Genomic DNA, 14,121 nt, shown 5'->3' with positions numbered 1-14,121 from the left:
TGCAAATGTAGAGAAAGAAGGGGCGGTAGCCAGGATCTGCACCAACTCTGCTGTTGGGAGAGCAGAGACCATCTTACCAGGGGTTTGCACACAGTGTGCTCTGGAGAAAGGACACTGCTCCCCCGGAGAGACCCGCGTAGCATCGCGTGAGCTTCACTTTACCCTTCCTGGTTGTTCTCAGAAACTCACAGGCTGCATCGGAGCTGACAGGGTAGTTGGCACTCAACCTGCCCCAAAAGAAGAGAACTGGTCAGCATGAAGGGCATCGCTTAAGATGCTCCTTCTCCCAGGAATTCTCACCCAGCTGTGAGAGGAGGGGCATGGTGATGCACAGAGATATCATATGGGAAAAACCTCAGAGGCCACTGTTCTTCAGCAGGTTTCATGAGTTTGGCTGCTTTCCCTCTTGGTGTAATTTGAATTTTCTTAGTGAAGTTGGGGCCTTTCAGATGGGTCTGAATGAGAAACACGAGCAGCTGCTGTGTTATAAAACAACCTCCTTACTCTACTCAGAGACATCGCTGGGACTGGGCGTCCTTGCATGGTGCAGCCAGCTCCACACCCTCCATCACACAGCCTTCTGTGCATTACCAAGGAGAGAGGGCACAACTGAGGTCAACTCTCTGAGTCAATGCATCTCCCCCGGTTCATGACTCTGAAATTGCACTTTTAAAGCTGCTCATAGGGCAGGGAATGACAGACTGACTTACATGATGAAGGCTGTGATTCCAATGGACCAGATGTCAGTCTGTGGGAGGGCTCCTTGCTCTGTCAGCAGTTCTGGAGCTAGAAAAGCAAACCGGTGTGAGCCAAGCTCCCCTCCAACTCACTGAGGGCAGCACAAAAGCAGTGGGTACTTTTATGCTTTGCTGCCTTCCCAAGAGTGAAGAAGAAAAAGCTCTAGTAAGTACAGGAAGCTGGTTGAGTAAGACACCCTTGTGGGTGATGGCTGCAATGAAACCTTGAGAACACCAGGTCCCTGAGCTCTGGAGACGTGCATGTCAACCAGAGCGGTGCTGGCCGTGACCTCTGTCTTTGTCCTCTGTGGTCTGCAAGTGGGATGGCTGTCACCACCTGCTGTTCCCACAAACTCACACTGTTACTGGAGGGCAGCACCTGGGAGGCTTTGTTTGCTGGGGCCAACTGCTGCCTTGACCAATGGACTGTCTTTCTGTTTACCACAGATTGCATACAAGGGCAGGGTTGCTGTTACTGAACTCTGTACTCACCCATGGTTTCAACATAGTCCGTGCACTTGTCCATAGTGATGACTTTGTCTTGCGTATAGAACTGTGCATTGCCAAAATCCAGGAGTTTCAGCAGGCTGGGCTCGGTGATAATCATGTTTTCAGATCTGAGATCCAAGTGCAGGATGCTGTGTGCGTGGAGGTACTCAGTGGCACTGAGGATCTGCCACAGGTAATCTCGGACCTCCACTTCTGAGTAGGATGTCCTGGTAGAAGAAAGGGGATAGAAACCACAGGTGTCCTATCTGCATGCCCAAGGGCACAATTCTACATCCACTATCATCCTCCCCTGGATGTCTAATCCCATGAGGCCTTTGAGAGTCAAGAAGAAACAACTCTATTCATTTACCAAATCTATTGTACATGGAGAGGCTGGTGGGTACTGTGTGACAGGTTTACAGATGCAAGAAGTTCAGGAGCATGTAGAGCTGCATGTCAGAGAAAGCAGTGGCTGTGCAGACATCAAAATGCAGATTTGATGCCCACCATTCCCCCCACCCCTTAATCAGAGGATTTCAGCAGATCCATTTTCTGCTGTTGTGAAAAACAATGTGGAGAAGTGAGGCTTCTTGAGCCACAGTAATCTCCCTGAATTGTCCCCTACCCCAACCTTGCAAGGAACTTAAGTAATTTTTTTATGTCACAGGAAGTTGCAGAACAAAGGCATCACAAATCCCATGTGCAATGACAGCACACTGGAACAGAGGGAGAGAGATGATCCAGTTTGTCAGCGGAAAGAAATAAGTGTTTTGCTCCCTACACCAGCCCTGACTGGAAAACCCTTCTCTCCACTCGTTATTACCTTAATGCCAAAGAATGGAGTAGCTCTGGTCCCATGCACATCTCCTGGATCAACACTAAGTGCCGTGGGCTGACGTAGGCTCCCTTCAGCTGAGCTATGTTTGTGTGATGAAGCTTCCTCAGGACTTGGTACTCCAGGAGCACGGTCTGCTTGTCCTCTTGCCAGTAAGGGATAATTTTAGCAGCTAAAGTCTTGCCACTTACTTTTTCCCTGCACTGTCGGACGATGCTGAAGCGCCCTCTGGTACAAAGGAACACAAAGCCAAGTTAAGCCTCTCTGCTACTCCTGGAAGAGCCAGGAGCTTCTGTTCTTTAAAACCACCAGGATCCCATGCTGTGTTCTTCATCCATGCCCAGTGTGGAGTTATTGCATCTATTGTCACAGTTTGCACACCCTCCTGTGTCTTTAAGTTGTAGTCACTTTAAATTGCAGGAGCGAGGGCTTAACTCCCCCTGTCGGCAACAAAAGTTGGTGCCTATCTTCTAGGCAGAGAAAGTTGAATCCCAACCCCGTGTCTGAAACTGATAGCTCCAAAGGTTGATGCAGCAAGGAGAGGAGCCTTTGTTAGCCCTGGGCTCACTTCACAATGCACTAAGGGGCTGTCCTGGTGCCCAGCACAGACCCTTTTGCTCTTCCAGAAAATCCACTCCTGAATCCTACCAAACCAAATGAAGATCTCAGGTTTACGTGTATTGCTGTGGAGGTGTTTTCGACAAAAGCCTGTGACATTAGGTGAGCAGTGCATTTATAAAAGTGACTATTCTAAACTCCGGCCACATGCGGAATTTCCCTCTGGCTGGTTAAGTGCTCAGTTGGATTCATTACCTTTTGATCTCTGTTTGGAAGGCGTAGGTTTGGTAGGTTGGGAAAGGCTCGGATGGTGCGATTATTTCGCTCTCTTCTTCGGTAGCAGCTGGTGGGAAGTTCTGCACTGCAGCACGAAGTTCTGCAGAGAAAAAGTGACGGGTTACATGGAAAAACACCTCTGTCTGGAAACTGAGCCTCTCTGAGCCACCCTCCACTATCTCTATGAACAACAAAGGCGACAGCAGAACTTCCTCCAGACAAGTCTGCAGGTTGTCTCCCAGCTGTGGCACACAATGCTATTTGAATACAACAGATTCTGGACTGCCTACCCAGCAATTCCCTCATGTGACCGCTCCAGACTATGAGGTGGATTGTACATTGTGTGCTGGGATATCAAACATCTCAGCCACTGGTTCTCATCTTCTCACATAACAAGTCATCAGGGCATGGTAAGACACTGACAAAGAATTAGAAACTTCCTTTAGTTGGGTATTTCAGGGCAGCAGCTGAAACTTGTTGCTCAGTTTCTGGCACATGGTTGTGTCCGAGTGCTTCCTGAAATATTAAAAGATCCCTTGACATATTAAAGCATCTGCTTGTAAAAGCTGGGCACATAGAGATATGTTAAAAAATCCTGGGCCAAGGGAAAGCAGAGGATCTAGGGTGAGTTAAAAATATCTCTGTGAACTGATTTTTACAGATTAATCCTCTCCACTGGGAGGAAATTCCAGTTAGACCATCCTTTCACTTTTTGGCAGAAAGGATACTTCCTTTGCTACAAGGATGTATTTGCTTTGGGGTTATGTATTTCTTAATTTCAAAAACATGTGAATAGTAGAAAGTATTCACACGGGTGAAAAAATAGTAAATCGATCTTTCTTTACTTCAGAGGCAAAATACAGCTGAAAAATGCACCACAGTAGGGTGATAATTCCCAGTAGCAAAAACCAGAACACATAAACAAACTGAACTTAAGACTGAGTCTATAACAAAGAGCAGGTCCAGGGCTTTCACCAGTGGCAGATCTATACCAATAGATCAATGCCTCCAGTAGCACATTCATTGGCCCAGACCTGTTTCCTCATGATCTCACATCAAAAACTGAGTGTGTCTTCCGTGGGTAAGCTACAGTTTCCAGATTTTTGTTTTATTATTATATTCATATATATATATGTATTATTTATATTTACATAGTGTTATTATTTTATTTGTTATATATTTACACATATTCCCCTAATTGTGTCCAGAATTAGAAAATAATTTACTTTTAAATAAGAAAGCCAAGGAGAAGGAAGCCCTAAACCACTGTGAGCCAAGTGGAATTGGCCTTGATTCACTTGCTCTTGACTTCTGGACCCGCATCCAAAAGGGTGCAATTGTTTTGAGGCAGGAAACCCACATTGCTTTCTTGTCATTTGATCTTACCCATTTGATCTTTCCCAGTGATTTTCACTTTGGCAGATGGGTTGCTGTAGGGGCCCCTCCCTGCTTTACTGGTGCAGGCTATCCTGAAGCAGTAGATAAACCCCTTGGAGAGATTTTTGGCATAGTAGCAGCAGTCAGCGATGTCAGAAGCAAGAGTTGTCCACTCCCCATCTTAACCAAGGAAAGACAGACGAGAGATTAAAACTCATTTAAGATGGTCACACTGGGGTTTTTTTTCAGTTTTGGGGTTTTGTTGGGGTTTTATTTCGCCAGCTTTACTTATATGCTGGGAATATGGAGAAACAGTGGAATCTCGTAGAGTGAAGGGAAAACTGGCTTTCTATGGCCAACGTCTGTGTATGGTGCCACTCGCTGTACATGCGCCAAACTGATCTTTTCTGAAATCAGCTGGTTTATATCTAATTAGTCCAAGGTATGACAATATGGTTTCAGAGGAACGGTGGAACTTTTCTGTATAGTTTCTGTTTATCTAATTCATGCCACCTATCTCTAATGCAAATATACATCAAGAACTCCAAACAAAAGCCTAGCAAAATCACCATTTTTTTTCCATTTGGCCCTGTCTTGAATCCTACTGAAACCATGAGGTGCAGGGGATTTCAGGACACAACTATCCACTAACACCGTAGTAGCAAACCCAGTGTTTGAGACTTGGGTAGGTTTACTCAGCTTTTATGAAACTTAGATGATTTCTCAGGGAACTGAAATTGTAAGTATGTTCTGGGCTCATTATTCATGGGACTGAGCTGTGAAATATAAAATCACCAGCAAACTTTTAATGATCATTCATTTCACATGATGCTGTATCCCGTACTTTGCCATTGCTGCTGTGTGCTCAAGGCTGAACTCAGCTCCCTGAGACTGCCTGAGGTTAAACCCATCCTTTCATTCAAATAAACTCTGGTAGAGAGCCTCAAACCATAGGACAAGCAATACTTTGCCACTCAAAACAAAGGTATCAGTGACTTTGCAGGGTACTGGTTGAATTAGGGTGTGTGTATGTGTAAGAATGTGCAGATACAGCTTAGAAACAGAGAAGAGTGTCTGCAGAAGCAGTGTGCAAAAGCCTACTGTCAAATAACGGATAAAACAAGGAATTATTTTTTCTGATTATCTTAATTCTCCTGTGTTCAGGAAAGCAGCACTTTGCATGTTCCTGCCAAATACACAGAATGCAATGGAAGATTATAGATGTTGTTTCCTGTTTTTCTTCCTAATTGGAACAACTTGCATTTGTATCCTCCCCAAAGTCTCGCCTACAGTTGTGTCAAAAGGAATAACAACAAGGAAAGCTGTGTTGGAGAAAAAGTGGCTGACACCAGCTACAGAGTGAAAAGGCAGAAAGCTGCTGCCCGTGCTCCTGCCAATCCGGAAAGGAGTGCATATATGTTTGGAGAATTAAAAGAAGAAACATGGAGCAGTTGAATCCAAAAGGCTGTGTATGTGTGACTGCAGTAGAAATTACTATCAGAAGTAGCATTCATAATAATAACAGCAAACACAGTCCCAAGAGAGATGGAACAGGCTTGGGGATTTGATTCAAAGTTCTTGGAATTAAACAAGAGAACACCCACTGACTTCATTGGGCTCTGGACCAAAAGTTGGAAGAGAACATCAAAGGGTTGATTCAGTTTTGCCAAACTTTTGTCATCTTGTCCTGGCTGTTTGCCCTAAGCTTCCTGCATAATCAATGGAAAAACAAAGCATGGCTGTTTAGCATAGGATGAATTGCCTTTTTGATAGACCATCTGTCTCCACAGACTGTACAGAAAGCCTGGGTATAGGATGATATTGTCTGCTGGTCGTTATTGCTGGGCGATATTAGTGTATAATGTCAGAACTGTAATTTGAGAGGATTGCTCAGGACTGTGTAGCTGGCACCAGCCATGCATATTCTTCTGTAGCTGCTCACTTTTTGGTCACAGCTTCCATGTGACCTAGTTTGATTCACACTTTAGCAAAGCCTTGGTATGAGTATGCATATTCCAGGCTGATTTAGCCAGTACAACATTAACTTTTAGATGGCTAAATGATGGCTCTGTGAATTTCATTCCGAACTCTAAACTAGGGAGCTAAAATCAGGCTGTTTCTGAATAAAAATAAAATATCCGGCTGGTGAAGAGATCATACAAATCGAGATGTTCCCCACAAGGCATAAGGGCAGGACAGTACTCCACTTTACCTTCACTCTTGCACTGCACAGTGTAATGGACGGGGGTGTTGGTTTCCACAGGTTTCCAGACCACCTGCACTCCATCCTCATAGACCTCCACGATGTCAGGGGGTGGAGGGCTGGGAGGAACCTCTGTCGAGAGGAGGCACAAAACCCAGTGACTGTTAGCAATAGTACTGCTGTGATACATACCTCTACACCCAGCATTTCTCAGTTACAGGTATTATTTTTATATGTATAAATATATATGTTTTCTATATGTGTGTATATATGCACACACAGCTAGTGGAACAGCAGTTTAACCATGCCTAATTTAAACTCAGAATTAAGATTTTGAAGTCTGGTTCTAGAACCACATGGTTACTGGAGTGGCTCTGGATCCAGCAGAGAAACTAAAGAGTGAAGAAGAGGGAATGAACGCTGCAAAATGTGCCATGCTACCAGACAGCAAGGGCTGTGTCTGTGGGCTAGAGCAGGCAAGGGAGGGATTGTCCTCTGAACCTATCTGCAGAAATCTCACAGGTATTTATAGGTCACATTTTGGGGCAGAAATACTTGTAACACCTACTTCTGTGGCTACTTCTTCTCCTACCTGCTTTTCTTAGGATGCAAGAGGTGGATGCTGAGCCCAGGGAGTTTGTGGCCACACAGGTGTAAATTCCAAAATCATCAGCACTAACAGAGAGAATAGTTAACAGCTGGAAGTTTTTGAGCGTGGCTGAGATGAGGATCTGGCTGCTTTTGTGGACAGGTATCCCATCTGAAAAGCAGAAGACAGGAGAGATAAGTACCCTGCACATTTATACCAAAACCCTCCCTAGAGGGATGCCAGTGTCACCTCTGAACCAGTCAATGTGCAGGGAGGAGTGAGCCGCCGTCCGGCACGACAGCGTCACACACTGTCCGATGGCAGAAGCCTGATCGATGAGCTCCTCAACAAACGAAGGTGCTGCAAAGAAGAGGAAAAGCAGTGATTCAGAGTAGCCAAGAGGACTATGTGGAAAATAAGCGCACACATGACATCAGAAAACATTTTTAATTGGTTCAAGAACATTTCGGGGCCATGCTCTGGCACTCCTTTGACCACTGTTGGAGAATCCCCTGAGCATTGGGCACGGGTGCAGGAGCCCTGTTCAGCCCCGTGGATGTAGTGTCACTGGTCATAAATGATAATCCAGATGGACCTTGGAAGGTACGCAGGGAACATCTGCATTGCCCAGCCCTGCTGGTACAGCTAAGGCAGCAGAACAGCTCAGAGGAGAGAGTGAGCATGTCACAGCAAGAGTTTTCTTCTGACCTACCTTAAATGTGGGGACAAAACTAAATGATGGTATTTCAAGGACGAGGATATCAGATCTAGACAACACAAGGAGGTAAAAGATGGAAGGAGAAAAAAACCCATAGAGCATCAAATCTGCTTTTGTCTCCATGAGAAAGGGGGAGAACAGGTTTTCTGTGCTCTCCTGGGTTTTTGCTCCGCAGTGCCCAGGAGCTGCCAGCCTCACACACCTGCCTTTCCCAGTGCTTGGCTGGGCTCTGCTGAATGCTGGGGCGTTAACCTGAGCTCAGAAAATGCTCCTGCTGGAGCCAAGGGGAAACTTGCCCGGGCAAAAGGAAGTTTGGCTTTGCTGACACGCCATTTGAGGCTGCTGCACCATTTTTCATTTCATAGATCTATAGCAGTGTGTCAGGCCCTTACACATGCATGCAGGACTAGAGCATAGGAATTCAGAATTCCCTGCCTCTGCTATCCCACCCTTGGATAGTCTGGCACGACAGCGTCACACACTGTCCGATGGCAGAAGCCTGATCTGAAGTGAGCCAGTAACAGAGAGCTAGTGGTGGGGATGAAGACTGCTAATTTCATAACCTGACACTCCAGTTTTGCAATGACTGTCTAACCACAGCCTTAGGCATCCTGGGGAAAAAGGAAAAGGCAGATTTAGCAGAGCCCAGTTACAGCAGCAGATCTATGAAGACACAGAGTAAAATAATTATTCTCTTTCTAGCTTACACATAGATTTTATTCCTTTGCAGTGGCTTCCTAGAACGGCTCCAGTTTACAAGCAATGCCAAAGACAAGACAGTTTCAGTAAGGACATAGTTATGATGTAAACAGGGGAGACTGGCTCCTATTGCATGAGTGGTCCAGGTCGTCTTAAGACAATCATTGAAGATCCGTCCTTAGAAATGGGCCTCACATAGCACTGTCGTATTCATTCGTGGTACTTCATGAACTGATGACTTATGCAATAGCAATACCTTTCTCCTTAGGCATGAGGCTTGATAACTTGAATGAAGAGAGTGCTGATTTCCTCTTCAGAGATCCTTCAGCCCCTCTTAACAGCTCTTTTTCTACTGCCTCGCTTCCCAGCTCACCAAACTCTGTTTCGAAGAAAGGATGAGAAGTCATTCAAGACCATCCTTCTCCCTGTGGCATCCATTTACAGCAGACAGTTCTGCCATTTGCACATAAATTGCTCAGCAGCCACAGGTTTCCTTGTTAAGGAGCCTTTAGTCAACAGGGAAGGCTGTGGCGGCTATTACAAACAGAATGGTGTCCCGGAAGAGCAGGGCATATCTAGGGATGGCAGAGAAGAAAGGACAGATTCTGTTGTTCAGGGTCATCAACTTAGGTAGCCAGGGTGACTTCACCAACTTGTCCCAGTCACTTTAGCTTTAAAGATTTACCATGGTCAGATGATAACTGCAGAAGAAACTGCAGCAAGGAAAGCATCATCCAGCTCTGATCTGCTTTTGTGCAAACTCAGACAGGGGAATTTAAGCCACTTCCATCAGCAGATTAACCCAGATGGCTCTGCACTGAAGTGAGCCAGTAACAGAGAGCTAGCGGTGGGGATGAAGACTGCTAATTTCATAACCTGACACTCCAGTTTTGCAATGACTGTCTAACCACAGCTTCAGACATGCTGGGGAAAAAGGAAAAGGCAGATTTAGCAGAGCCCAGTTATAGCAGCAGATCTATGAAGACACAGGGTAAAATAATTACCTTCCTCTGCCTCTGGCTCAGGAGATGTCTTTCCTTTTAGGATTCTTGAAATATGGGCAACAGAAGCTTTTACTTTCTTCTTCAGAGTCTGTTCCACTGACTGCTCCACTGAATGAGACCTTGCATATGGCTTAAAGAGTCCTGGCTTGTTGTAGAAGGAGCTTTTCTGCTTACCGCTTGAGTCCTTTTGAAGACCATACATTTCTTTATGACTCTCTGACCCTTTCCCCATGGCTAGGTTGTTAGTTACCTTTGAATCCTCAGATATTTCCAGATGGTTCTTTCTATTCTTATTCTCTGCCTCTTCTCTGATGCACAGTCTTTTATCCTTATGCAAATGTCCTGCAGGAGGTGACCTTGCCCTTTCACCAAAAGGTATAAACCGTCTACCAGTTGGTTTGGGTGGAGGCTTTCTATAGTTCATAAATTCAAATGGAAAATAGACAATGTCGTACAAGTCAGAGAAATTCAAATAGGCAGGCTCTACCTCTGATATGTCAAGTTTTGGAGTTCCACTGCCAAGACTGGGTGTTTCGTCCGACAGGTCTTTGATTTTCACTAAAGAGACTTCTAGGTGTTTACCAGTGTCCTTGCTCACTGACACTTGACTGGGTCTTTTTCCAGTGTCCAAGTCATCTGTTGAGGAAACACTCACTTGGCTAGAAGTGGGGCTTTCAAACGCTAAGTCCTCCAGATGCTCACATTCATGAGGAACTGTCTGTACTCCCTGCCCTTCCAGTACCACTGACTCACTCACAAGACAGGATTCTGCCAGGTCATCTATCTCAGAGACTTCTCCTCTTTTACACCCTTGTACAGAAGGGAAGGAGGTGTCCGTGGGTGCTTGGCCACCTGGGCCTTTGAAGAACATCTCTGTGGGAGAAGAGATTTGCTTTCCGCATTCCTCCTCACCAGAAACTGAATCTGCCCAAACATTCATCTCTTCAGAGAGGGAAACCATCTCATCCACTAAGCCCTCCAGCACAGCAGACTCCTCATCACTGTAAAAAGAAGACCTGTGATATGAGAGCCCCTGATTTTGATCCCTGCGGAGCGACGGTGGGACAGTTTTTCCATCATCACATCTTGCACTTTCTAAGGCAATGGCTCTACCTTCACCATAAACCTTTGGATGTTCCTCGTATTCTAGCTCATAGACTGAAGTTGGAGCAACTTCTGGTTGTGAATCGGTTAAGACACCTGGAGGCTCACCCTCCAGATCAGCAGAAACTCTGTCACTGGGGTAGGCAGCCCTGTGCTGCTCAAACACCTGATGTCCATCCCTGGGGAAAGGAGCAGGCATAGTCTGTCCAGCTGCTTGGCTTCCACTTGCTGTCACAACAGAACTGCAAAGTGATACCTTTGGATGTTCTTGCTTTTCTCTCTCACAGACTGAAGGGAGGCCAGTATTTTGGGAGGACACAGTTCTAGCTGGGTGTCTGCTCTCCAGAACAGCAGGCACCGTGCCACTGCCTTCAGAAACCTTCTGGGGTTCAGCTCCCTCGATTTCAGCCTCATGTGCCAAACTAGGAACAATCTCTGTGACAGCTGAGCTTTCACTCCTCAGAGCAGCAGGCCTCTCCTTGCTATGAGCTGGCTGTTCCCTTTCAGCCTCCTGTGCTCCGTCAGAGACTGAAGTCAGCATTGATTTTGGTGGTGGGACTTTTGGAAGCAGATGCTCTCCCTTCAGGATGGCTGATGATGTGTCTGTGTGAACAGGAGCCCTCTTGTGTGTTTGGCTTCCACCATCATGGGCTGATGGTGGAGTGATTCCTGTAATACCCGCTCCTTCATCCTCCAGGACAGTAGATCTCACCTCTTTGTAGGTCTTCATCTTCTCATTAGCACCTTCATTAGCTGTGTGCAGAGCAGTTAGGGTACCTGGCCATTTGCCCACCAAGGCAGTAGTTGCTGGGACACTTTGACCAGGAATTTCCTGACTTTTGTCTTTACATCCTGGAAGCGAACTGGTTTCTGTTTGTGGGCTTGTTAAAACAGTAGAGCTTTCATGCTCCATGAGATCAGATTTGTCAACTCTATGAGCAGAAATCTTCTCGTGTGAATGTTTCTGCCTTTTGTCTTGCCAAGATGGAACTGGGGCTGTCCCTTTGATAAGCAAGCTTTCACCTTTCAGATCTGGAGGGATGTCAGTACTGTGAGCAGACTCCTGGGGCAGATAGACACCTCCCTTACTTGTAGGGGCTGACTTGGAGATGGTCTCTGACCCTGTGAGAGTTGAAATGGACTGTTTGCCCTCCTGAAAAGCAGTGTTACAGGCACTGCCAGGGGAAGATTTACCCTCCATGCTTTCATGTTTTTGAGCTGATGATGCAGTTACATCTGAGCACTGGGCAGTTAGAATGGGGCTTTTGCCTTCCAAATCTTCAACTTTCTCCTCAATGTAAGTAGCTTTTGACTTCTTCAGTAAATGTTTCCTATTCTCGCTCCTATGAGGTGAAACTGGAAGTCTCTCTAGCTGTTGCACAAAAACAGCCGGGCACCCATTGCCCTCACATTGTGTGGAAGGAGGGGGCTGCCCGTCTGAGCAATCCTTGCTGGCTCTCCTAAAGACCTCTTGCTTTGAAGTGTCTGCAGAACTTCCCTTCCCAGGCCCTGCAGAAATGTCACAGTGATCACTGCCTTCAGGGCAACTTTCCTGTGACAATATATCATAGTCTTCTTCCAAAATATCTTGTTCCCTCACTGATCTTGAGGCTCTCAGCCTGTAGTCATCTAGGGAACGGCTTCGGCTAGCACCAGCAATGGCAGGATGCGGTGGTTTCCTTGCAGTGTCAAATGAAGCTGATTTGGTCAAGGAACCAAGTAGACTTTCCCTGTGATCATCTCCATCGTCAGTCTTTCCTTCTTCTTCTTCCAGTTCGAACTGCTCTAGAAGGGGTTCACGGAGACCACTGAGGGGCACCTTCGAATATCCAGCCTTCCGGAAGGTCCTTCTGGCTCTGTCCATGTGCCTTCTGAACTCCCTGCCTGGTGAGGAAGGCCCCCTTGCAGGTAGCTCAGCTGCTTGGCTGTAGAAAGTGCTTTTAATGACACTCTGTCTAGGCACACAGACAGGTGGCTTTTCTGTCCCATCCCCAGCCTTTTCAATTCTGTCCTTATCAGATAAAAATATGTCTGTTTTTTCTTCCTGACATAAGTGTGATGTGCTTTCTGTGGAAGTGCTCGCCGATGAAGGCTCAGCAGCACCGCTTCTTTGGGACTGCTCTGCTCTTTCGTCTTGAAGTCTGGAATGGAGCCCTTCCTCTTTCTCCTTTAAGATACTTGCCATGAGCTCTTCACTTTCTGTAGGTGATTTGTCCCCCACCTCAGCTTTCATTGAAGCATACTTCCTCCTCATGGGTTTTACAGGAGGGACTGAGATTTTGGAGTACTTCTCTTCACTTGCATGTTTTGGAGGCTTCTGATGGCTTGGTGCATCAAATATGGACAAGTGCAGTTCGGGTGTAGAACCAAAGTGCCTCTTCTTGGGGAAATGTGAGTTCTCATTGTCTGAGGAGGAGCCACTGGTACTGGATGAAGTGCTTTCTTCAATAAGATGTCGGGAGATGGCCAGGGAGGTGTTGTCATGAGTCCTTTCTAGGATTTCTGGGATAGACCGCATTACCAGTATGGATTTATAGCACATCAGAGACCGCTGAAAAGCAAAAAAAAAAATACAGCACAATCAGATGGAAACATGGTGGGAGTGTGGTAAAGCAAGCACACCAAAATGAACTTCTGCACTCTTAAATACCACACATACTGGTTTAATAACACAGTGCCACCCTTTTGTAGATAACATCAATCCAAGCCTCTTTTGCTTTCCAAGTCTTCCTCTTTCACAGAGTGAAACTGTATTGACTTCAAGGGACATACCTGCTGTAGTGAACAGGGAAGCAGGACTCTGCTTGAGATTTTCGAAGACAATCTGGCCATTTAAAGCAGATGGAAAAGGAGTTTTTAACTTCAGATGAGAGCCTAGCTGGAGTAAATGGCCTTAAATCCATTGCCTGCAGTACAACCTACAGTGACTTAGGCTAACAGAAGACCTGCCATGCTGTAGGAGGTAGGATTCATCTGCTCTAACTTCTGCCATGTGAGACATCTCAGCTGAAGTTGAGCAGCTGGCCTCTTCGTAGAGCCAACAGAGAGGAACAGGCATCTTCAGAAAGCAATCGATCTGATTATTTTGCAGGACTTCAGGAAAAGAGGCTTCTTCTTGGGACCTGTCTATAATTCAATACCAATTGCAAAGGCATCTGAGGGTACCTAACTTAGACACAGCCATGCGTCTTACAGGCACCTGCATTAGACCACATGATTTCCAGGAAGTAAAAGCCTAGATAATTTATTTCTGCCACATCCATCAACCATTCTCTCCTGGGCTTATTCCCCATTCACAGCCAAGCTGAGATCTCTGCTGTGCTCACTGTCCTAGCCTGATAGACTTTAAAAGATGTAAATATAATTAAAAATATATATAACTAATAAGAACCAACATAGATTAAGGCCAACTCACCTGCCACTTGCTCCGAGCCACAATGAATTTGAGCTGTTTGGTGTTAATGAAATGAGCTGCTTCGAGGGGGAGATTATGCTGCCAGGTGGAATGAGAGGAAAATCATTGGTTAAAAAA

The 14,121-nt window shown here is 45.9% G+C and overlaps 1 protein-coding gene across 6 annotated transcripts in view; it reads right to left on the bottom strand.

Moving 5' to 3' along the window:
* OBSCN (obscurin, cytoskeletal calmodulin and titin-interacting RhoGEF) overlaps positions 1-14,121 on the bottom strand; it is a 195,739-nt gene that overhangs the window by 3,132 nt on the left and 178,486 nt on the right. For all 6 annotated transcript variants that reach the window (XM_074845565.1, XM_074845521.1, XM_074845530.1 and 3 more), the window contains 12 exons: positions 14,005-14,082; positions 9,486-13,140; positions 8,738-8,860; positions 7,314-7,424; positions 7,068-7,235; positions 6,485-6,607; positions 4,282-4,452; positions 2,875-2,995; positions 2,050-2,289; positions 1,230-1,453; positions 711-786; positions 78-227 (listed from right to left, as the gene is read on the bottom strand). In XM_074845565.1, coding sequence (XP_074701666.1) covers positions 78-227; positions 711-786; positions 1,230-1,453; positions 2,050-2,289; positions 2,875-2,995; positions 4,282-4,452; positions 6,485-6,607; positions 7,068-7,235; positions 7,314-7,424; positions 8,738-8,860; positions 9,486-13,140; positions 14,005-14,082 — 5,240 coding nt within the window. The remainder of the gene's footprint in view (positions 1-77; positions 228-710; positions 787-1,229; positions 1,454-2,049; positions 2,290-2,874; positions 2,996-4,281; positions 4,453-6,484; positions 6,608-7,067; positions 7,236-7,313; positions 7,425-8,737; positions 8,861-9,485; positions 13,141-14,004; positions 14,083-14,121) is intronic.

Source organism: Strix aluco, chromosome 1, assembly GCF_031877795.1.
Source record: "Strix aluco isolate bStrAlu1 chromosome 1, bStrAlu1.hap1, whole genome shotgun sequence".
Lineage (NCBI taxonomy): Eukaryota > Metazoa > Chordata > Aves > Strigiformes > Strigidae > Strix > Strix aluco.
This window is presented reverse-complemented; position numbering and strand designations above follow the sequence as displayed.